Below are 25,302 nucleotides of genomic sequence, written 5' to 3'. Positions count from 1 at the left end.
CGTGTCATCTCCAGACCGTGCCGAGTAAAAGTTATGGATTTCGTGTCGATAGACGAAACCGTTTTCGTATACCGCAGTGGCAAAGTTGAGGCATGATGCCAAAATGACTATTCAGGCTTTATATCTGCAATGCCTTGACATATTGACACCAAACTTTGTAAGTGTCATTGTCACTTCACTCTGACCACATCACATCAGTTTCGTAACTGCGCCACCTATTGGTCGAAAGTGATAATCATATTTTTAGTTAATGTATGTGATTTTTCAACCATTTTGCCAAAATTCATCTTTAAATGTCTTCAATTGCTCCTTGCTGCAGTTGGTCTCTCACTTCCAGCCACTTTGGCATGTCTTGTCGTCTTGCTTGCGCTTGGCCCCGGTGATTGCTGCTTGCAGCTATATTTCTTCTTCTTTTTCTTTTTCTTTTTTTTCTTTTTTTTCTTCCGACTGGGCGTCTATGGCAGCCTATAGAACCGTTTGCGGGAAACTTATACAAATTGGCACAGTGATAGAGGACAGCCTGAACTATCACCATAGCAAATTTGGAGTCTCCAACTCATTCCCTCTAGCGCCACCAGCTGTCCAAAGTTTCACTCATGTTTATGCTAATAACTTTTGAACCACAAGGGCTAGAAACAAAATTCTTTTTTCCTCTGATTCCTGAGCTCATGACGATTCGACTGCACCCTATGACGTCATTTTCCGTCATAATAGTTTTCCCGCCATTTTGAATTTTCCGAAAAACCTACTTTTTCGAACTCCTCCTAGGCCGTTGCTCCGAATTTCACGAAAAATGAACCAGATCATCTCCAGACCTTGACGACCAAAAGTTATGGAATTCAAGTTGATTCGAATTACCGTTCTCGAATACCGCGCAAATAAATTTTACGTAGCGCTTGCGAAAACAGACGTAAGGCCGTATCTCCACAACGCTTTATCGGATTCAGACCAAATTTGGTACATGTCATCACAAGCATGACTTGAGGCTACATGCTGCGTTTCGGCACAGCACCACCTACTGGTCCGGAGATATGAAGAATTTATGTTTTTGCTTATAACTTCTGAACGGTTTGTCCAAAAATCACAAAAGTGGTCTCGATAGATTCAGGGCGTCGTGCTGAGTTGACTGATATCCAATTTTCCCATATCGGCCATTTTGGCTGTCGGCCATTTTGAATTATGTGCTAAAATGCTGTATTTTATGAACGCATGAACGTATCGTTACGAAACTCAGTATGGGTCATCAGTACAACGCCCTAAAGGTACTCAAAAATTTATGAGACACCGCCACCTTTTGGTCAAAAGTTATAATGAAATTTCCAAAAATGCTAATAACTTTTGAATAAATTTGCCTATAGTAATGACACTGATCTCAATAGATTCCTTGGGTTATGCTGAAAACATAGATACCAATTTTGCCATAGTCAGCCAAACTTCCTGTCCGCCATCTTTATTTTCATTTAAAACCTACTTTTTCGAACTCCTCCTAGACCGAAGGTCCGATTTTCACCAAAATCGGATCGTGTCATCTCCAGACCGTGCCGAGTAAAAGTTATGGATTTCGTGTCGATAGACGAAACTGTTTTCGTATACCGCAGTGGCAAAGTTGAGGCATGATGCCAAAATGACTATTCAGGCTTTATATCTGCAATGCCTTGACATATTGACACCAAACTTTGTAAGTGTCATTGTCACTTCACTCTGACCACATCACATCAGTTTCGTAACTGCGCCACCTATTGGTCGAAAGTGATAATCATATTTTTAGTTAATGTATGTGATTTTTCAACCATTTTGCCAAAATTCATCTTTAAATGTCTTCAATTGCTCCTTGCTGCAGTTGGTCTCTCACTTCCAGCCACTTTGGCATGTCTTGTCGTCTTGCTTGCGCTTGGCCCCGGTGATTGCTGCTTGCAGCTATATTTCTTTTTCTTTTTCTTTTTCTTTTTTTTCTTCCGACTGGGCGTCTATGGCAGCCTATAGAACCGTTTGCGGGAAACTTATAAAAATTGGCACAGTGATAGAGGACAGCCTGAACTATCACCATAGCAAATTTGGAGTCTCCAACTCATTCCCTCTAGCGCCACCAGCTGTCCAAAGTTGCACTCATGTTTATGCTAATAACTTTTGAACCACAAGGGCTAGAAAAAAAATTCTTTTTTCCTCTGATTCCTGAGCTCATGACGATTCGACTCCACCATATGACGTCATTTTCCGTCATAATAGTTTTCCCGCCATTTTGAATTTTCCGAAAAACCTACTTTTTCGAACTCCTCCTAGGCCGTTGCTCCGAATTTCACGAAAAATGAACCAGATCATCTCCAGACCTTGACGACCAAAAGTTATGGAATTCAAGTTGATTCGAATTACCGTTCTCGAATACCGCGCAAATAAATTTTACGTAGCGCTTGCGAAAACAGACGTAAGGCCGTATCTCCACAACGCTTTATCGGATTCAGACCAAATTTGGTACATGTCATCACAAGCATGACTTAAGGCTACATGCTGCGTTTCGGCGCAGCGCCACCTACTGGTCCGGAGATATGAAGAATTTATGTTTTTGCTTATAACTTCTGAACGGTTTGTCCAAAAATCACAAAAGTGGTCTCGTTAGATTCAGGGCGTCGTGCTGAGTTGACTGATATCCAATTTTCCCATATCGGCCATTTTGGCTGTCGGCCATTTTGAATTATGTGCTAAAATGCTGTATTTTATGAACGCATGAACTTATCGTTACGAAACTCACTATGGGTCATCAGTACAACGCCCTAAAGGTACTCAAAAATTTATGAGACAGCGCCACCTTTTGGTCAAAAGTTATAATGAAATTTCCAAAAATGCTAATAACTTTTGAATAAATTTGCCTATAGTAATGACACTGATCTCAATAGATTCCTTGGGTTATGCTGAAAACATAGATACCAATTTTGCCATAGTCAATCAAAGTTCCTGTCCGCCATCTTTATTTTCTTTTAAAACCTACTTTTTCGAACTCCTCCTAGACCGAACGTCCGATTTTCACCAAAATCGGATCGTGTCATCTCCAGACTGTGCCGAGTAAAAGTTATGGATTTCGTGTCGATAGACAAAACCATTTTCGTATACCGCAGTGGCAAAGTTGAGGCATGATGCCAAAATGACTATTCAGGCTTTATATCTGCAATGCCTTGACATATTGACACCAAACTTTGTATGTGTCATTGTCACTTCACTCTGACCACATCACATCAGTTTCGTAACTGCGCCACCTATTGGTCGAAAGTGATAATCATATTTTTAGTTATTGTATGTGATTTTTCAACCATTTTGCCAAAATTCATCTTCAAATGTCTTTAATTGCTCCTTGCTGCAGTGGGTCTCACACTCCCAGCCACTTTGGCATGTCTTGTCGTCTTGCTTGCGCTTGGCCCCGGTGATTGCTGCTTGCAGCTATATTTATTATTCTTCTTCTTCCGACTGGGCGTCTATGGCAGACCATAGAACCGTTTCCGGGAAAGTTGTTCCGGTTTGACATTCTGATAGAGGACAGTCCCAACATCAAATACACCAATTTTGGTGTTTCTAACTCATTCCCTCTAGCGCCACCACCTGTCCAAAGTTTTAGAAATTGTATGCTAATAACTTTTGAACCGTAAGGCCTATCAACAAAATTCTTTATTCCTCTGATTTCTGAGCTCATGCCGATTCGATTGCACTCTATGGCGTCATTTTCGTCAAAAAAATATGTCCGCCATATTGAATTGTCCAAAAAAACTACTTTTGCGAACTCGTCCTAGACGGTTTGTCCAATTCTCACCAAAATTGCACCAGATCATCTTCAGGCAGTGCCGACAAAAAGTTATGGAATTCAAGTTGATTCGCTTAACCGTTTTTGATAAACGCACAAACAAATTTTACGTAGCAGTTGCGAAAATAGACGTAAGGCTGTATCTCCGCAACGCTTTATCGTATTCAGACCAAACTTGGTACATGTCATCACAAGCATAACCTGAAGCTGGGTGCAGCGTTTCGGCGCAGCGCCACCTACTGGTCCAGATATATGAAAAATTGCTATTTTGGCTTATAACTTCTGAACGGTTTGTCCAAGAATCCTAAACGTGGTCTCGTTAGATTCAGGGCGTCAGGCCGAGACGACTGATATCCAATTTTTCCAGATCGGCCATTTTGTCTGTCGGCCATTTTGAATTATGTGCTAAAATGCTGTATTTTTTGAACGCATGAACGAATTTTTACGAAACTCGGTATGAGTCATCAGTACAATGCCCTGAAGGAGCCTGAGAAATTTCGAAACAGCGCCACCTAGTGGATAATTTTTTTTTTCAAATGCTTATAACTTTGGGTGTGGTCGACTTATTCTCACGGGAGACATCTCCTTAGACTCCTGAATCGTTGCCGAGTCCAACGATACCAGACTTGCCAGGTTTCGGCATATAGTTTGTGCAGCGTTGTAATTTAGCGCTTAAAAAACATTTGGCGATATCTTCGAAACCGCTAGTCCGATCGAGACGAAACCACCGTCAGAAGTTTGGAAACATAGGTCGATAGCTATATGCCAATGCCCAAATCTCAAAATATTGATCGTAAGGGGTAGTAAAATTCAATCAAAGTCACGTGTCAGTCGTTTTTGACGTGTTTTTTCACATAAATGTCTATAACGTTGAATCTAATTGAGATATTTTCACCAAAATTGACACACAGATGCATGGGCTCAGTCTGAGGACACACAAAAAAAACTGTGGGATTGAGCCTCTTGGTGGCGCTAAAACTAAACAAAACATGAAATTCCCATTGACTTCAATGCAGTTTAGTGATGTAAAATGCTATACTTAACGAATGCATTGCTGTAACATTATGAAACTCAGTATGTGCCATCAACACCATGTCCTGAAAGTACTCAACAGATTTAAAGACAGCGCCACCTTTTGGTCAAAAGTTGTAACAAATTTTCACGAAATGCTAATAACTTTTGAATAAATTTGCCTATAGTAATGACACTGATCTCAATAGATTCATTGGGTTATGCTGAAAACATAGATACCAATTTTGCCATAGTCAGCCAAACTTCCTGCCCGCCATATTTATTTTCTTTTAAAACCTACTTTTTCGAACTCCTCCTAGACCGAACGTCCGATTTTCACCAAAATCGGATCGTGTCATCTCCAGACTGTGCCGAGTAAAAGTTATGGATTTCGTGTCGATAGACAAAACCGTTTTCGTATACCGCAGATGCAAAGTTGAGGCATGATGCCAAAATGACTATTCAGGCTTTATATCTGCAATGCCTTGACATATTGACACCAAACTTTGTATGTGTCATTGTCACTTCACTCTGACCACATCACATCAGTTTCGTAATTGCGCCACCTATTGGTCGAAAGTGATAATCATATTTTTAGTTAATGTATGTGATTTTTCAACCATTTTGCCAAAATTCATCTTTAAATGTCTTTAATTGCTCCTAGCTGCAGTTGGTCTCACACTCCCAGCCACTTTGGCATGTCTTGTCGTCTTGCTTGCGCTTGGCCCCGGTGATTGCTGCTTGCAGCTATATTTCTGCTTCTTTTTCTTTTTCTTTTTCTTTTTTTTCTTCCGACTGGGCGTCTATGGCAGCCTATAGAACCGTTTGCGGGAAACTTATAAAAATTGGCACAGTGATAGAGGACAGCCTGAACTATCACCATAGCAAATTTGGAGTCTCCAACTCATTCCCTCTAGCGCCACCAGCTGTCCAAAGTTGCACTCATGTTTATGCTAATAACTTTTGAACCACAAGGGCTAGAAACAAAATTCTTTTTTCCTCTGATTCCTGAGCTCATGACGATTCGACTCCACCATATGACGTCATTTTCCGTCATAATAGTTTTCCCGCCATTTTGAATTTTCCGAAAAAACTACTTTTTCGAACTCCTCCTAGGCCGTTGCTCCGAATTTCACGAAAAATGAACCAGATCATCTCCAGACCTTGACGACCAAAAGTTATGGAATTCAAGTTGATTCGAATTACTGTTCTCGAATACCGCGCAAATAAATTTTACGTAGCGCTTGCGAAAACAGACGTAAGGCCGTATCTCCACAACGCTTTATCGGATTCAGACCAAATTTGGTACATGTCATCACAAGCATGACTTAAGGCTACATGCTGCGTTTCGGCGCAGCGCCACCTACTGGTCCGGAGATATGAAGCATTTATGTTTTTGCTTATAACTTCTGAACGGTTTGTCCAAAAATCACAAAAGTGGTCTCGTTAGATTCAGGGCGTCGTGCTGAGTTGACTGATATCCAATTTTCCCATATCGGCCATTTTGGCTGTCGGCCATTTTGAATTATGTGCTAAAATGCTGTATTTTATGAACGCATGAACTTATCGTTACGAAACTCACTATGGGTCATCAGTACAACGCCCTAAAGGTACTCAAAAATTTATGAGACAGCGCCACCTTTTGGTCAAAAGTTATAATGAAATTTCCAAAAATGCTAATAACTTTTGAATAAATTTGCCTATAGTAATGACACTGATCTCAATAGATTCCTTGGGTTATGCTGAAAACATAGATACCAATTTTGCCATAGTCAGCCAAACTTCCTGTCCGCCATCTTTATTTTCTTTTAAAACCTACTTTTTCGAACTCCTCCTAGACCGAACGTCCGATTTTCACCAAAATTGGATCGTGTCATCTCCAGACCGTGCCGAGTAAAAGTTATGGATTTCGTGTCGATAGATGAAACCGTTTTTGTATACCGCAGTGGCAAAGTTGAGGCATGATGCCAAAATGACTATTCAGGCTTTATATCTGCAATGCCTTGACATATTGACACCAAACTTTGTAAGTGTCATTGTCACTTCACTCTGACCACATCACATCAGTTTCGTAATTGCGCCACCTATTGGTCGAAAGTGATAATCACTTTTTTAGTTAATGTATGTGATTTTTCAACCATTTTGCCAAAATTCATCTTCAAATGTCTTCAATTGCTCCTTGCTGCAGTTTGTCTCACACTTTCAGCCATGTAGGCATATCTCGTCGTCTGCTTTTGCGCTTGGCCCCGTAATGGCTGCTTGCAGCTATATTTATTATTCTGCTTCTTCCGACTGGGCGTCTATGGCAGCCCATAGAAGCGTATGCGGGAAAGTTGTTCCGGTTTGACATTCTGATAGAGGACATTCCCAACAGTAATTGCACCAATTTTGGTGTCTCTAACTCATTCCCTCTAGCGCCACCACCTGTCCAAAGTTTCACTTATATTATGCTAATAACTTTTAAACCGTAAGGCCTATCAACAAAATTCTTTTTTCCTCTGATTCCTGAGCTCACGACGATTCGACTGGACCCTATGACGTCATTTTCCGTCATAAAAATATGGCCGCCATTTTGAATTGTCCAAAAAACCTTCTTTTGCGAACTTGTCCTAGACGGTTTGTCCGATTTGCACCAAAATTGCACCAGATCATCTTCAGGCTGTGGGGACAAAAAGTTATGGAATTCAAGTTGATTCGTCAAACCGTTTTCGATAAACGCGCAAACAAATTTTACGTAGCGCTTGCGAAAACAGACATAAGGCTGTATCTCCGCATCGCTTAATCGTATTCAAACCAAACTTCCTACATGTCATCACAAGCATGACCTGAGGCTACATGCTGCGTTTCGGCGCAGCGCCACCTACTGGTCTGGAGATATGAAAAAAGGCTATTTTTGCTTATAACTTCTGAACGGTTTGTCCAAAAATCACAAAAGTGGTCTCGATAGATTCAGGGCGTCATGTTGAGTTGACTGATATCCAATTTTTCCATATCGGCCATTTTGGCTGTCGGCCATTTTGAATTATGTGCTAAAATGCTGTATTTTATGAACGCATGAACGTATCGTTACGAAACTCAGTATGGGTCATCAGTACAAAGCCCTAAAGGTACTCAAAAGATTATGAGACAGCGCCACCTTTTGGTCAAAAGTTATAATGAAATTTCCAAAAATGCTAATAACTTTTGAATAAATTTGCCTATAGTAATGACACTGATCTCAATAGATTCCTTGGGTTATGCTGAAAACATAGATACCAATTTTGCCATAGTCAGCCAAACTTCCTGTCCGCCATCTTTATTTTCTTTTAAAACCTACTTTTTCGAACTCCTCCTAGACCGAACGTCCGATTTTCACCAAAATCGGATCGTGTCATCTCCAGACCGTGCCGAGTAAAAGTTATGGATTTCGTGTCGATAGACGAAACCGTTTTCGTATACCGCAGTGGCAAAGTTGAGGCATGATGCCAAAATGACTATTCAGGCTTTATATCTGCAATGCCTTGACATATTGACACCAAACTTTGTATGTGTCATTGTCACTTCACTCTGACCACATCACATCAGTTTCGTAACTGCGCCACCTATTGGTCGAAAGTGATAATCATATTTTTAGTTATTGTATGTGATTTTTCAACCATTTTGCCAAAATTCATCTTCAAATGTCTTTAATTGCTCCTTGCTGCAGTTGGTCTCACACTCCCAGCCACTTTGGCATGTCTTGTCGTCTTGCTTGCGCTTGGCCCCGGTGATTGCTGCTTGCAGCTATATTTCTTTTTCTTTTTCTTCTTTTTCTTCCGACTGGGCGTCTATGGCAGCCTATAGAACCGTTTGCGGGAAACTTATACAAATTGGCACAGTGATAGAAGACAGCCTGAACTATCACCATAGCAAATTTGGAGTCTCCAACTCATTCCCTCTAGCGCCACCAGCTGTCCAAAGTTTCACTCATGTTTATGCTAATAACTTTTGAACCACAAGGGCTAGAAACAAAATTCTTTTTTCCTCTGATTCCTGAGCTCATGACGATTCGACTGCACCCTATGACGTCATTTTCCGTCATAATAGTTTTCCCGCCATTTTGAATTTTCCGAAAAAACTACTTTTTCGAACTCCTCCTAGGCCGTTGCTCCGAATTTCACGAAAAATGAACCAGATCATCTCCAGACCTTGTCAACCAAAAGTTATGGAATTCAAGTTGATTCGAATTACCGTTCTCGAATACCGCGCAAATAAATTTTACGTAGCGCTTGCGAAAACAGACGTAAGGCCGTATCTCCACAACGCTTTATCGGATTCAGACCAAATTTGGTACATGTCATCACAAGCATGACCTGAGGCTACATGCTGCGTTTCGGCGCAGCGCCACCTACTGGTCCAGAGATATGAAGAATTTATTTTTTTGCTTATAACTTCTGAACGGTTTGTCCAAAAATCACAAAAATGGTCTCGTTAGATTCAGGGCGTCGTGCTGAGTTGACTGATATCCAATTTTCCCATATCGGCCATTTTGGCTGTCGGCCATTTTGAATTATGTGCTAAAATGCTGTATTTTATGAACGCATGAACGTATCGTTACGAAACTCAGTATGAGTCATCAGTACAACTCCCTAAAGGTACTCAAAAATTTATGAGACAGCGCCACCTTTTGGTCAAAAGTTATAATGAAATTTCCAAAAATGCTAATAACTTTTGAATAAATTTGCCTATAGTAATGACACTGGTCTCAATAGATTCCTTGGGTTATGCTGAAAACATAGATACCAATTTTGCCATAGTCAGCCAAACTTCCTGTCCGCCATCTTTATTTTCTTTTAAAACACACTTTTTCGAACTCCTCCTAGACCGAACGTCCGATTTTCACCAAAATCGGATCGTGTCATCTCCAGACCGTGCCGAGTGAAAGTTATGGATTTCGTGTCGATAGACAAAACCGTTTTTGTATACCGCAGTGGCAAAGTTGAGGCACAATGCCAAAATGACTATTCAGGCTTTATATCTGCAATGCCTTGACATATTGACACCAAACTTTGTATGTGTCATTGTCACTTCACTCTGACCACATCACATCAGTTTCGTAACTGCGCCACCTACTGGTCGAAAGTGATAATTATATTTTTAGTTATTGTATGTGATTTTTCAACCATTTTGCCAAAATTCATCTTCAAATGTCTTTAATTGCTCCTTGCTGCAGTTTGTCTCACACTTTCAGCCATGTAGGCATATCTCGTCGTCTGCTTTTGCGCTTGGCCCCGTAATGGCTGCTTGCAGCTATATTTTTAGGGGCCAAGCACTGAAGGTGCGGGCACCTATTGTATCTGTTCCCGTACCAAAAATAATTCTTCTTCTTCTTCCGCTCTGGGAGTCTATGGCAGCCCATAGAACCGATCGCGGGAAAGTTGTAATGGTTTGACATTCGGATAGAGGACAGTCCCAACATTAAATACACCAATTTTGGTGTGTCTAAGTCATTCCCTCTAGCGCCACCAACTGTCCAAAGTTTCACTCATGTTTATTCTAATAACTTTTGAACCACAAGGACTAGAAACAAAATTCTTTTTTCCTCTGATTCCTGACCTCGTGACGATTCGATTGCACCCAATGACGTCATTTTGCGCCATGAAAAGTTTTCCGCCATTTTGAATTTTCCGAAAAAGCTACTTTTTCGAACTCCTCCTAGGCCGTTGCTCCAATTTCCATGAAAATTGAATCAGATCATCTACAGACCATGCCGACAAAAAGTTATGGAATTCAAGTTGATTCGAATTACCGTTCTCGAATACCGCGCAAATAAATTTTACGTAGCGCTTGCGAAAACAGACGTAAGGCCGTATCTCCACAACGCTTTATCGGATTCAGACTAAATTTGGTACATGTCATCACAAGCATGACCTGAGGCTACATGCTGCGTTTCGGCGCAGCGCCACCTACTGGTCCGGAGATATGAAGAATTTATATTTTTGCTTATAACTTCTGAACGGTTTGTCCAAAAATCACAAAAGTGGTCTCGTTAGATTCAGGGCGTCGTGCTGAGTCGACTGATATCCAATTTTCCCATGTCGGCCATTTTGGCTGTCGGCCATTTTGAATTATGTGCTAAAATGCTGTATTTTATGAACGCATGAACGTATCGTTACGAAACTCGGTATGGGTCATCAGTACAACGCCCTAAAAGTACTCAAAAATTTATGAGACAGCGCCACCTTTTGGTCAAAAGTTATAATGAAATTTCCAAAAATGCTAATAACTTTTGAATAAATTTGCCTATAGTAATGACACTGATCTCAATAGATTCCTTGGGTTATGCTGAAAACATAGATACCAATTTTGCCATAGTCAGCCAAACTTCCTGTCCGCCATCTTTATTTTCTTTTAAAACCTACTTTTTCAAACTCCTCCTAGACCGAACGTCCGATTTTCACCAAAATTGGATCGTGTCACCTCCAGACCGTGCCGAGTAAAAGTTATGGATTTCGTGTCGATAGACAAAACCGTTTTCGTATACCGCAGTGGCAAAGTTGAGGCATGATGCCAAAATGACTATTCAGGCTTTATATCTGCAATGCCTTGACATATTGACACCAAACTTTGTATGTGTCATTGTCACTTCACTCTGACCACATTACATCAGTTTCGTGACTGCGCCACCTATTGGTCGAAAGTGATAATCATATTTTTAGTTATTGTATGTGATTTTTCAACCATTTTGCCAAAATTCATCTTCAAATGTCTTTAATTGCTCTTTGCTGCAGTGGGTCTCACACTCCCAGCCACTTTGGCATGTCTTGTCGTCTTGCTTGCGCTTGGCCCCGGTGATTGCTGCTTGCAGCTATATTTTGTATTATATCTGTTTTTTATTTGTTGAAGATTAATTAAATTTTTAACCTTAGATGGGTTTGAACGTATTTTGGATTTCCAAGTTCGGGGAACAGACACAGTCTCTATATGATGATATCTAGGTGAAAGAGGCTCTATGTGATGGGATTTATCTGACCTTGGTGACGTGAGGCCGCTAGCAGACGGTCGGTTAAGCCAGTCTGTCTGCTTCCTGACCTGAGCCCCAGATTGTCATGTTTTATCTCTAAGACTATGAGCCAAATTACTAGAGAGAAGAGCAGCACCATCCCAGGAGGGATGAATACCATCTCTTTTCAACAGGTCAGGTTTGCCCCAAAAACTTTTCCAATTGTCTATGAATTCTATATTATTTCGTGGACACCACCCAGACAGCCAGCCATTGAGTGAACACAATCTACTAACTATCTCATCACTCCGGCGAACAGGAAGGGGGCCAGAGCAAATTACAGTGCTTGACATCGTACTTGCAAGTTCACACACCTCTTTAATATTAATTTTGGTGATCTCCGACTGGCGAAGTCGAACATCATTCGTGCCGACGTGAATAATAATCTTAGAGAATTTACGTTTAGCATTAGCCAGCACTTTCAAATTTGCTTTGATGTCAGGCGCTCTGGCTCCCGGCAAACATGTGACTATGGTGGCTGGTGTCTCTATTTTCACGTTCCGTGTAATAGAATCGCCAATAACTAGGGCACAATCAGAATAATTCTCAGTGGGTGTTTCACTGAGCGGGGCAAATCGATTTGTTATCGGAACGGAAAAGTGTTTTTTTGATCCGCGACTAGAGCGATCTCTCACTGTCACCCATCTGCCCTGCTGCACGGGCTCTACTTCAGCCGGAACCGACTCATGTAAAGAGTTCACTAGGCTAGGCGCATCCAAAATAGTATCTAAAGCTCTAGCACTCTTCTTACTATTCTCGATTAAAGTTTGGATGCGTGTCTCTAGTTCTGAAATCTTCTCTGTCAGCCTGACTGTCTCCTTGCATTTATCACATATAAATCCTATATTGCCGACAGAGAAGGCTATGGTAAACATGTGACATGAAGTGCAGGTGACAATAACAGGAGAAGACATTACTCACCGTGTTTGTTGACTGATTCTTACTCACCTGGGCTTTTATGAACTCAAAGGCGCGGGCGCGCGAGAGAAAAATAAATAACTGAGCGCACGGGTGGTGCGTTAAAAGGCTAGCGAGTTAGCGTGTTGTGCTGACAATAACGGAAAGCTAGCAATGTCAGGTTAATCTGAGATGTTGAGTAAGCTGTATTTAGTAGTATAAACAACTAGAATTTATAATAAATGATGGTTCAAAACAGAAAGAAATACGAAGCTAATACGAGGCTTAGACGCAGCAAACAAACTCACAGCAGCAGCAGTCACAGCGAGGCAGACAGGATCAATCGATGCACTCACACCATGATGCAGCACAACTGTTTTTTGACAGTTCAGGACTGTCAGTTCAGAGAGACTGTCAGTTTTGACAGTTCAGACAGTTCAGGACTCTCGGTGGCCAACATCAGCCTCAGGGGTCATCTTCTCCATCACATATAGACAGTTCAGGACTCTCGGTGGCCAACATCAGTCTCAGGGGTCATCTTCTCCATCACATATAGACAGTTCAGGACTCTCGGTGGCCAACATCAGCCTCAGGGGTCATCTTCTCCATCACATATAGACAGTTCAGGCCTCTCGGTGGCCAACATCAGTCTCAGGGGTCATCTTCTCCATCACATATAGACAGTTCAGGACTCTCGGTGGCCAACATCAGCCTCAGGGGTCATCTTCTCCATCACATATAGACAGTTCAGGACTCTCGGTGGCCAACATCAGCCTCAGGGGTCATCTTCTCCATCACATATAGACAGTTCAGGCCTCTCGCTGGCCAACATCAGCCTCAGGGGTCATCTTCTCCATCACATATAGACAGTTCAGGACCCTCGGTGGCCAACATCAGTCTCAGGGGTCATCTTCTCCATCACATATAGACAGTTCAGGACTCTCGGTGGCCAACATCAGCCTCAGGGGTCATCTTCTCCATCACATATAGACCGTTCAGGACTCTCGCTGGCCAACATCAGTCTCAGGGGTCATCTTCTCCATCACATATAGACAGTTCAGGACCCTCGGTGGCCAACATCAGTCTCAGGGGTCATCTTCTCCATCACATATAGACAGTTCAGGACCCTCAGTGGCCAATATCAGTCTCAGGGGTCTATCTTCTCCATCACATATAGACAGTTCAGGACTCTCGCTGGCCAACATCAGTCTCAGGGGTCATCTTCTCCATCACATATAGACAGTTCAGGACTCTCGCTGGCCAACATCAGCCTCAGGGGTCATCTTCTCCATCACATATAGTTCAGGACCCTCGGTGGCCAACATCAGCCTCAGGGGTCATCTTCTCCATCACATATAGACAGTTCAGGACCCTCGGTGGCCAACATCAGCCTCAGGGGTCATCTTCTCCATCACATATAGACCGTTCAGGACTCTCGCTGGCCAACATCAGTCTCAGGGGTCATCTTCTCCATCACATATAGACAGTTCAGGACTCTCGCTGGCCAACATCAGCCTCAGGGGTCATCTTCTCCATCACATATAGTTCAGGACCCTCGGTGGCCAACATCAGCCTCAGGGGTCATCTTCTCCATCACATATAGACAGTTCAGGACCCTCGGTGGCCAACATCAGTCTCAGGGGTCATCTTCTCCATCACATATAGACCGTTCAGGACTCTCGGTGGCCAACATCAGCCTCAGGGGTCATCTTCTCCATCACATATAGTTCAGGACCCTTGGTGGCCAACATCAGCCTCAGGGGTCATCTTCTCCATCACATATAGACAGTTCAGGACCCTCGGTGGCCAACATCAGCCTCAGGGGTCATCTTCTCCATCACATATAGACCGTTCAGGACTCTCGCTGGCCAACATCAGCCTCAGGGGTCATCTTCTCCATCACATATAGACCGTTCAGGACTCTCGGTTGCCAACATCAGCCTCAGGGGTCATCTTCTCCATCACATATAGACCGTTCAGGACCCTCGGTGGCCAACATCAGCCTCAGGGGTCATCTTCTCCATCACATATAGACCGTTCAGGACCCTCGGTGGCCAACATCAGACTCAGGGGTCATCTTCTCCATCACATATAGACAGTTCAGGACCCTCGGTGGCCAACATCAGCCTCAGGGGTCTATCTTCTCCATCACATATAGACAGTTCAGGATTCTCGCTGGCCAACATCAGTCTCAGGGGTCATCTTCTCCATCACATATAGACAGTTCAGGACTCTCGCTGGCCAACATCAGTCTCAGGGGTCATCTTCTCTATCACATAGACAGTTCAGGACTCTCGCTGGCCAACATCAGTCTCAGGGGTCATCTTCTCCATCACATATAGACAGTTCAGGACTCTCGGTGGCCAACATCAGCCTCTGGGGTCATCTTCTCCATCACATATAGACAGTTCAGGACTCTCGGTGGCCAACATCAGCCTCAGGGGTCATCTTCTCCATCACATATAGACCGTTCAGGACTCTCGCTGGCCAACATCAGCCTCAGGGGTCATCTTCTCCATCACATATAGACAGTTCAGGACCCTCGCTGGCCAACATCAGCCTCAGGGGTCATCTTCTCCATCACATATAGACAGTTCAGGACTCTCGCTGGCCAACATCAGTCTCAGGGGTCATCTTCTCCATCACATATAGACAGTTCAGGACTCTCGGTGGCCAACATCAGCCTCAGGGGTCAATCTTCTCCATCACATATAGACCGTTTAGGACTCTCGGTGGCCAACATCAGTCTCAGGGGTCATCTTCTCCATCACATATAGACAGTTCAGGACCCTCGGTGGCCAACATCAGCCTCAGGGGTCATCTTCTCCATCACATATAGACCGTTCAGGACCCTCGGTGACCAACATCAGTCTCAGGGGTCATCTTCTCCATCACATATAGACAGTTCAGGACTCTCGGTGGGTCAGTGTTTAGAGCTGGACATCAGTGCTCAGTTAACAGTTCATGAGTCTAAACCCACATCACTGTCACACACACAAACACACACTGAGAGACATGGACATGTTATATCAACATCTGAATGTGCAGATTTGTGTTATTGAACTTTCATTTGAAATATTCAATGTATCTCTGATTGATTTTATGTCACTGAATTGCTTCAGTGTTTGGTGAATCTTCCACACCTCAAATCTGGATCAAACTCTTCTTTATATAATAATTAAGAAAAACTTGGTAACACTTTATTTTACAGTGTCCTTCTTACATATGTTATATAAACTTACCGTAGTAATAACAGTAAGTTATGCATAATTACATGCAAGTTACCCTCAACCAAACCCTAGTAAGTATATGTTGTCAATTATTACTCAGTACTGAAATATATAATTACACTAACAATGACACCTTAAAATAAAGTGTATCCAAAAAACTTTTTTTTTTCTTCTCCATTTCACACTCAGTTCCCATCCTTTTTGTGTCATTTGTTTTTAACCAAATTAATGAAATGAATAATTCATGAAATCACTGAAAGTGCATGTTTTAAAAATGCCATTGTTTGTATTTTCCAGATTTGACTGAAAAGGCTGGAAATGTAAGTAAAGAAATGAAATCTGTCCATCTGTCTCTCCTCCTCATCCCTGAGGCGTCTGACGTTTGTTTTCTGGCTGTTTCTCATCTGGTATTATTTTATTCCTTTTCTACTAGCACTAAAATGTTTGCACATTACAAATCTTCCTAAAATGGTCTCTTTGATGCTCAGAAGTAAATGGCTTACAACATATCAGAATGAGTCCGGACCTGAAAATCCCATTCAAGTTTGGGACAGTACACACTTGTGTCTTCTAGAGAAGCATGTACACAGCTAAATCCCCAGAGTTAAATTAAAGGGCACCTATTATGGAATTTTGAAATTTACCTTTCATGTAGTGTGTAACATAGATCTAAGTGAACAAAAACATCCTGCAAAGTTTGAAATATGAAAGTGCACCGTATATAAAGTTATTGTCTTTCAAAAGTGAGAGTCGACTCTGAGTCATTTTTATGAATCGTTAGAAGACCGAAGCTTTTTCTTTGACTAGTTGACGTCAACTTTTCAAGTTATTTGAATACGATACGCCCACTTATTGCGCTCCAAGGCCAGGGAAAATATCATGGCGACGAGACGCTGTGTTCTGAACATACTGTCTATGGTTCTGAAGTGCAACTCAAAAGACAACTTTTTTCATCTGCCCAAGGAGGAGCATTTGAAGACTAAGTGGCTACAATTCACTATACCACAGAAGTATAGTCCGAGCCTTGTGCTTTGTTCGCGTCATTTTGAAGACGATTGCTTTTTTTAAATGCAATCAAACTTGGATTCGCTGATATTGAAGGAAGGTTCAGTTCCAAGTGTATTTGCATCAGCTTCCTCCTCCGTATCACAACCTGTAAGTGCTATTAATAATTTTTGCTTTTATATTTTATGTAGCATGCTTAATAATTATTTTGTTTGTTGTGTAAGCACCGTTTAGCTTCTAGGTCTTCAATTACAATTGTATTGAGATATGTGAAGTGTTTGTCGTTGTTTTCGGAGTTGTCTTAAAGAATAGAGTAATACCTCGTAGTAACGTAACTGCATTTTTTTTTCTTGTAAAAACGTTATGTTTATGCATCGGGCTAACGCAAACAAAGACTGATTGTGCTTTTACAATATGAACTCTGGGCTATGCTCGCTAACATAACATTAAATTATTTATCTTATTTTTCGTTTTTTACTACAAACTATAAAGCAGTGGACTATAATCATTATTATAATACAATTTAATTGATAAAAGCATCATTGTACTCCGTTTTAAAAATAAGTATTATCTCTGTAAACACTGCTGGGTCATCTGACCAATCAACGCAGATTAGCGTCGCGCAAAGGAGGGGTTTGAAAAACGAGTCGTTGAACGATTCATTTGGGAGTCGGTGAGCAAATCAGGTAAAAATAAATGCATATTATACGAAAACAAAAGTGTTTTTTGTCATTGCATGCATGTAAAACTGTTGTTGGGGACTCCCTAAACAACATTAGGAACATTTTAAATGTCATAATAGGTGCCCTTTAACTCTGCTCAGAGGACATGTGGTCCCACTCTAAAGAGTGTCAAAGTAACTCTGAGTCAGAGTTAAAGTTAATGATAATTAAGTGATGATTGAGCATTAGTGATGAACACCTGCTGTTAACAAGCATAATCACGGAAGGAAAGAGAAACAACAAGAACAGAAAAAGAGAAACACAAGAACAACCACAGCCTTAGATGAAATCAACTGAAGATTAAAGAAGACATTAAATCTGTGAAGATCTCATCAGAGGAGGATTAAACGACTCCACAAACAGCATTACCAGCTTCACTTATTAATAACCAGTTTGACTTTATTTCTGCCATTCATCACAGACCAAAACAAACATTCCAGCCTGGAAACGCACATTTCAAAGTAAAATAACTGGCTGTAGAAGTGTTATTCAGAGAAACTTAGCATGTTTCCTCAATATATGCAAACAAATTATGCAAACAAATTATTTTTATGCTTTAGTAGAGTGAAAAAGTTACATAAAGCATCTTTAACTCTGGGGATTTTGCTGTGTATATGCTTTTCTAGAAGCCACAAGTGTGAATTCAACTATTATTATTTTTTACAAAATAGCTTGCTTGTAAAACCGCAAGTGAAATCCTACACTACCCATAATCCTTAAACAAGATTAAAGCATAGCACCACCCACAGAGACAAGCTGCACTTACATTTGTAGAACATTTAAACAGAAAAACAGTTGAATATTCTACACCAGATGGGAAAGCAGCAGAATGTCCCCATTTTTGTCCTTGTGTTTTCACATCCGCCAGCTCCAGTAGAACAGCTAGTCTCGCTACTTCAGGGGAATCTCTTGCTCACTGTTTGTGGTGTTGTGCGGCGCGTGTCATTGCGTACGGTACGGTTAGGTGCTGAATCTGGTGAAGCGCGGTGAACACTTTTCTTGGAGCCCTGAGGAAGAGCGCAAGCGTCAGGAGAGCTGGCAGCGAGAGCAGGAACGCATGCTTCAGGTACAGCGGCTGGAGTCAACAGAGCCAGACACCTGAGCATGCTTTATACATCAGCGACTGTGGACTAACCAGACACCTGAGCATGCTTCATACTTCACCCACTGTGGACTAACCAGACACCTGAGCATGCTTCATACATCAGCGACTGTGGACTAACCAGACACCTGAGCATGCTTCATACTTCACCCACTGTGGACTAACCAGACACCTGAGCATGCTTCATACATCACTGACTGTGGACTAACCAGACACCTGAGCATGCTTTATAGATCACTGACTGTGGACTAACCAGACACCTGAGCATGCTTCATACATCACCGACTGTGGACTAACCAGACACCTGAGCATGCTTCATACATCACCGAGTGTGGACTAACCAGATACCCGAGCATGCTTCATACTTCACCGAGTGTGGACTAACCAGACACCTGAGCATGCTTCATACATCACCGAGTGTGGACTAACCAGACACCTGAGCATGCTTCATACAATACCGACTGTGGACTAACCAGACACCTGAGCATGCTTCATACATCACCGACTGTGGACTAACCAGACACCTGAGCATGCTTCATACATCACCGACTGTGGACTAACCAGACACCTGAGCATGCTTCATACATCACCGACTGTGGACTAACCAGACACCTGATCATGCTTCATACATCACCGAGTGTGGACTAACCAGACACCTGAGCATGCTTCATACATCACCGAGTGTGGACTAACCAGACACCTGAGCATGCTTTATAGATCACTGACTGTGGACTAACCAGACACCTGAGCATGCTTCATACATCACCGACTGTGGACTAACCAGACACCTGAGCATGCTTCATACATCACCGAGTGTGGACTAACCAGATACCCGAGCATGCTTCATACTTCACCGAGTGTGGACTAACCAGACACCTGAGCATGCTTCATACATCACCGAGTGTGGACTAACCAGACACCTGAGCATGCTTCATACAATACCGACTGTGGACTAACCAGACACCTGAGCATGCTTCATACATCACCGACTGTGGACTAACCAGACACCTGAGCATGCTTCATACATCACCGAGTGTGGACTAACCAGACACCCGAGCATGCTTCATACTTCACCCACTGTGGACTAACCAGACACCCGAGCATGCTTCATACTTCACCCACTGTGGACTAACCAGACACCTGATCATGCTTCATACATCACCGACTGTGGACTAACCAGACACCTGAGCATGCTTCATACATCACCGACTGTGGACTAACCAGACACCTGAGCATGCTTCATACATCACCGACTGTGGACTAACCAGACACCTGAGCATGCTTCATACATCACAGAGTGTGGACTAACCAGACACCTGAGCATGCTTCATACATCACCGACTGTGGACTAACCAGACACCTGATCATGCTTCATACATCACCGAGTGTGGACTAACCAGACATCTGAGCATGCTTCATACATCACCGACTGTGGACTAACCAGACACCTGAGCATGCTTCATACATCACCGAGTGTGGACTAACCAGACACCTGAGCAGGCTTCATACATCACCGACTGTGGACTAACCAGACACCTGAGCATGCTTCATACATCACCGAGTGTGGACTAACCAGACACCTGATCATGCTTCATACATCACCGACTGTGGACTAACCAGACACCCGAGCATGCTTCATACATCACCGACTGTGGACTAACCAGACACCTGAGCATGCTTCATACATCACCGAGTGTGGACTAACCAGACACCTGAACTAAACAGACACCTGAGCATGCTTCATACATCACCGACTGTGGACTAACCAGACACCTGAGCATGCTTCATACATCACCGACTGTGGACTAACCAGACACCTGAGCATGCTTCATACATCACCGACTGTGGACTAACCAGACACCTGAACTAACCAGACACCTGAGCATGCTTCATACATCACCGACTGTGGACTAACCAGACACCTGAAACTAACCAGACACCTGAGCATGCTTCATACTTCACCAACTGTGGACTAACCAGACACCTGAGCATGACAGAATTTTAATTGTTGGCGGAACAATCCCTTTAAGTTGCATGCTTGAGTTTCTTTTTCCATTTCCTAAAACAATAGGCTATAATGTATATTTATTTATAGAGATCATGTCAGAAGACATGCTCTAAAAGACGTGATCTAGTTTACTGGAATGCAATTAATCACTTCATCTTGACTCACAGTGTGAGCAAAAAAACAATGAAAACCGATGGATAAGAAGAGGGGATGCATGTTTTAACTGTTACACTATGTTGCCTGTTTATCAGCAACCCTAAAAATATGAGTCCGCTTATCACTGCGTCATCAACCTACGCCTGTGTTATTGTAAGAGGTTAGCGACCCCTATGGCGAAGAAAATGACATATTGTAGCTTTAAAGAGCCATTTGGAGTTTCGACTGTTAGAGGGTCTCCTAAAGGCATGTGTAGATTCTGCATTAATGGATGGAATGCATGTGTGTGATCACAGGAGAAATATCGGCGTGAACAGGAGAAGTTGAAGCAGGAATGGGAGCAGGCGCAGAAGGAAGTGGAAGAGGAGGAGAGGCGGTACCATGAGGAGGTGAAGTTTCTCTCTTTACAGGTCTTAAAGTTTGCACATCTCCCATTGACTGGCCATTGACTGGCATTGTTAAAATATTTACTACCATTCAATATGTAACCGATAGCACTGACGGCATTGTAATATTTGCATATACTGAATTGACATTGGTTTTCTTCTTTACTTTTTTTTCCACATACTTAAAGGGCACCTAGTCGTCAGTAATTCCAGTCTCACTTCCTGCTATATAACTACATAACATTATAACACATTTGCATAATACCAGTCTATGGTCTTCATCTTAGCACCGCCCTCAAACACTGTAGTTTATCTGAGACTTGAAGAGTTTGGTTCGTATTGTTCATGTCGAGAAGATGTTGTTTTATGCTGACAAAGCAAATCCACTTTGATGAGATTGATACGGTAAAACCCACGCCATCGCGATATTGAGCTTTTTTGACCAATCAAAAACAGGGTCATCTGACCAATCAGAGCAGAGCAGACCAATCACGACTGAGCCGTCTGACCAATCAGAGCAGAGTAGACCAATCACAACAGACACAACAGTGTGCTATATCACATAAGCATAAATTATTGAAATGTTTTATCATATTGTGACGCTGGTATAACATGTTGCTGGAATCCTGGCAGAACTTGAAACATCACTCACTACAAAATGTACTATGGCAACATACTGTAATTTCTGCCAAAACAGCATAGTCATAACAGTTACTGTAACTACCATGACATAATACTACATGAATCTGAGATCCTCAAACAGTGGGAAAGCATGCTTACCATGCTAAATTGTTTACATTAAGATACTAAAAAGATATAAAAGAAATAAAATATACTTTACATATCATCACACCACTGCAACGTGAAAAGTTTCACTACTTGTTTGCTCATAGAAGCTTTGCTTTGCCAGTGACTGTGTTTGTGTGGTCGATACAGGAGAGGAAGATTCTTGAGGAGACCCTGACCCCGCTGACCCCTCTGACCCCCCTGACCCCTCTGACCCCTCTGACCCCCGTGACCCCCCTGACCCCTCACTCACCGACGGCACTGCCAGTCCTTCCCAAAACACAAAACACTGTGCACTGCCAGCCGGAGCGGGAACACAGGCTGGGGCCAGTGGAGAACCAGACGGTGAGACTTCAGTGAATGACGTGAAATGAAGAGCTTAGTGTGTGTGTAGACGACACTGACTGTGTTCTCCTCCAGCAGAGCTCTGAGAACTGCAGACAAAGGGAAAACGGCATCGGTGAAGCGGCGCAGACACACACACAGAGTTTACAGATGACAGTAAGGTCTGGGACAACAACTCCAGCAGTCAACTAGAAGGAAAAGTTCACCCAAAAATTATTTGTCATTCCACACCTTCAAGCTATTACTTTTCTACACAGCAAAATCCCCAGAGTTAACTTATGATCAGAGGACATGTGGTCCCACTCTAAAGAGTGTCAAAGTAACTCTGAGTCAGAGTTAAAGTTAATGATGATTAAGTGATGATCGAGCATTAGTGATGAACACCTGCTGTTTACAAGCAGAATCACGGAAGGAAAGAGAAACAACAAGAACAGAACAAGAAAAACACACAGGGCCCTATTGTAACGCTCTGAAACGCAAGTATCAAACGCGAAACGCAAGTAACTCTGTGGACGGATCCCGGGCGCTGTTGCTGTTATACCGGCGGGATAAACGACTCTTGCGCCCGACGCAAATCTAAAATATGTTGTTCTGAAGTCGCTTCATTACTCATAGCTGTGGTTTGGGCGTAACGTGAAATAAACCAATCAGAGCGTCCTCTAACATTCCCTTTAAGAGCCGGCGCGCTTGTTCCACGGCGGATTGCTATTATAACGGCGGATTGCTATTATAACGGCGGATTGCTATTATAACGGCGGATTGCTATTATAACGGCGGATTGCTATTATAACGGCGGATTGCTATTATAACGGCGGATTGCTATTATAACGGCGGATTGCTATTATAACGGCGGATTGCTATTATAACGGCGGATTGCTATTATAACGGCGGATTGCTATTATAACGGCGGATTGCTATTATAACGGCGGATTGCTATTATAACGGCGGATTGCTATTATAACGGCGGATTGCTATTATAACGGCGGATCGCTATTATAACGGCGGATTGCTATTATAACGGCGGATCGCTATTATAACGGCTGATTGCTATTATAACGGCGGATCGCTATTATAACGGCGGATTGCTATTATAACGGCGGATTGCTATTATAACGGCGGATTGCTATTATAACGGCGGATTGCTATTATAACGGCGGATTGCTATTATAACGGCGGATTGCTATTATAACGGCGGATTGCTATTATAACGGCGGATTGCTATTATAACGGCGGATTGCTATTATAACGGCGGATTGCTATTATAACGGCGGATTGCTATTATAACGGCGGATTGCTATTATAACGGCGGATTGCTATTATAACGGCGGATTGCTATTATAACGGCGGATTGCTATTATAACGGCGGATCGCTATTATAACGGCGGATTGCTATTATAACGGCGGATCGCTATTATAACGGCGGATCGCTATTATAACGGCGGATCGCTATTATAACGGCGGATTGCTATTATAACGGCGGATTGCTATTATAACGGCGGATCGCTATTATAACGGCGGATTGCTATTATAACGGCGGATTGCTATTATAACGGCGGATCGCTATTATAACGGCGGATTGCTATTATAACGGCGGATCGCTATTATAACGGCGGATCGCTATTATAACGGCGGATCGCTATTATAACGGCGGATCGCTATTATAACGGCGGATCGCTATTATAACGGCGGATCGCTATTATAACGGCGGATCGCTATTATAACGGCGGATTGCTATTATAACGGCGGATTGCTATTATAACGGCGGATTGCTATTATAACGGCGGATCGCTATTATAACGGCCGATTGCTATTATAACGGTGGATTGCTATTATAACGGCGGATCGCTATTATAACGGCGGATCGCTATTATAACGGCGGATCGCTATTATAACGGCGGATTGCTATTATAACGGCGGATCGCTATTATAACGGCGGATTGCTATTATAACGGCGGATTGCTATTATAACGGCGGATTGCTATTATAACGGCGGATTGCTATTATAACGGTGGATCGCTATTATAATGGCGGATCGCTATTATAACGGCGGATTGCTATTCTAACGGCGGATTGCTATTATAACGGCGGATTGCTATTATAACGGTGGATTGCTATTATAACGGCGGATTGCTATTATAACGGCGGATTGCTATTATAACGGCGGATCGCATTATAACGGCGGATTGCTATTATAACGGCGGATTGCTATTATAACGGGGGATTGCTATTATAACGGCGGATCGCTATTATAACGGCGGATCGCTATTATAACGGCGGATTGCTATTATAACGGCGGATTGCTATTATAACGGCGGATTGCTATTATAACGGGGGATTGCTATTATAACGGCGGATCGCTATTATAACGGCGGATTGCTATTATAACGGCGGATCGCTATTATAACGGCGGATCGCTATTATAACGGCGGATTGCTATTATAACGGCGGATTGCTATTATAACGGCGGATTGCTATTATAACGGCGGATTGCTATTATAACGGCGGATCGCTATTATAACGGCGGATTGCTATTATAACGGCGGATTGCTATTATAACGGCGGATTGCTATTATAACGGCGGATCGCTATTATAACGGCGGATTGCTATTATAACGGCGGATCGCTATTATAACGGCGGATCGCTATTATAACGGTGGATTGCTATTATAACGGTGGATTGCTATTATAACGGTGGATTGCTATTATAACGGCGGATTGCTATTATAACGGCGGATCGCTATTATAACGGCGGATCGCTATTATAACGGCGGATCGCTATTATAACGGTGGATTGCTATTATAACGGCGGATCGCTATTATAACGGCGGATTGCTATTATAACGGCG

The 25,302-nt window shown here is 42.6% G+C and overlaps 1 protein-coding gene across 1 annotated transcript in view; it reads left to right on the top strand.

Annotated features, from left to right (window-relative positions):
- limch1b (LIM and calponin homology domains 1b) overlaps positions 1–25,302 on the top strand; it is a 103,767-nt gene that overhangs the window by 70,772 nt on the left and 7,693 nt on the right. Inside the window, exons 13-17 of the mRNA XM_079629727.1 lie at positions 16,244–16,266; positions 18,638–18,739; positions 21,236–21,328; positions 22,262–22,456; positions 22,535–22,617. Of these exons, the coding sequence (XP_079485853.1) occupies positions 16,244–16,266; positions 18,638–18,739; positions 21,236–21,328; positions 22,262–22,456; positions 22,535–22,617 (496 nt within the window). The remainder of the gene's footprint in view (positions 1–16,243; positions 16,267–18,637; positions 18,740–21,235; positions 21,329–22,261; positions 22,457–22,534; positions 22,618–25,302) is intronic.

This window comes from Phoxinus phoxinus, assembly GCF_949152265.1.
Source record: "Phoxinus phoxinus genome assembly, chromosome: 12".
NCBI lineage: Eukaryota > Metazoa > Chordata > Actinopteri > Cypriniformes > Leuciscidae > Phoxinus > Phoxinus phoxinus.
The sequence above is the reverse complement of the archived record's forward strand: the minus strand, read 5'-3'. Positions and strand labels throughout refer to the sequence as shown.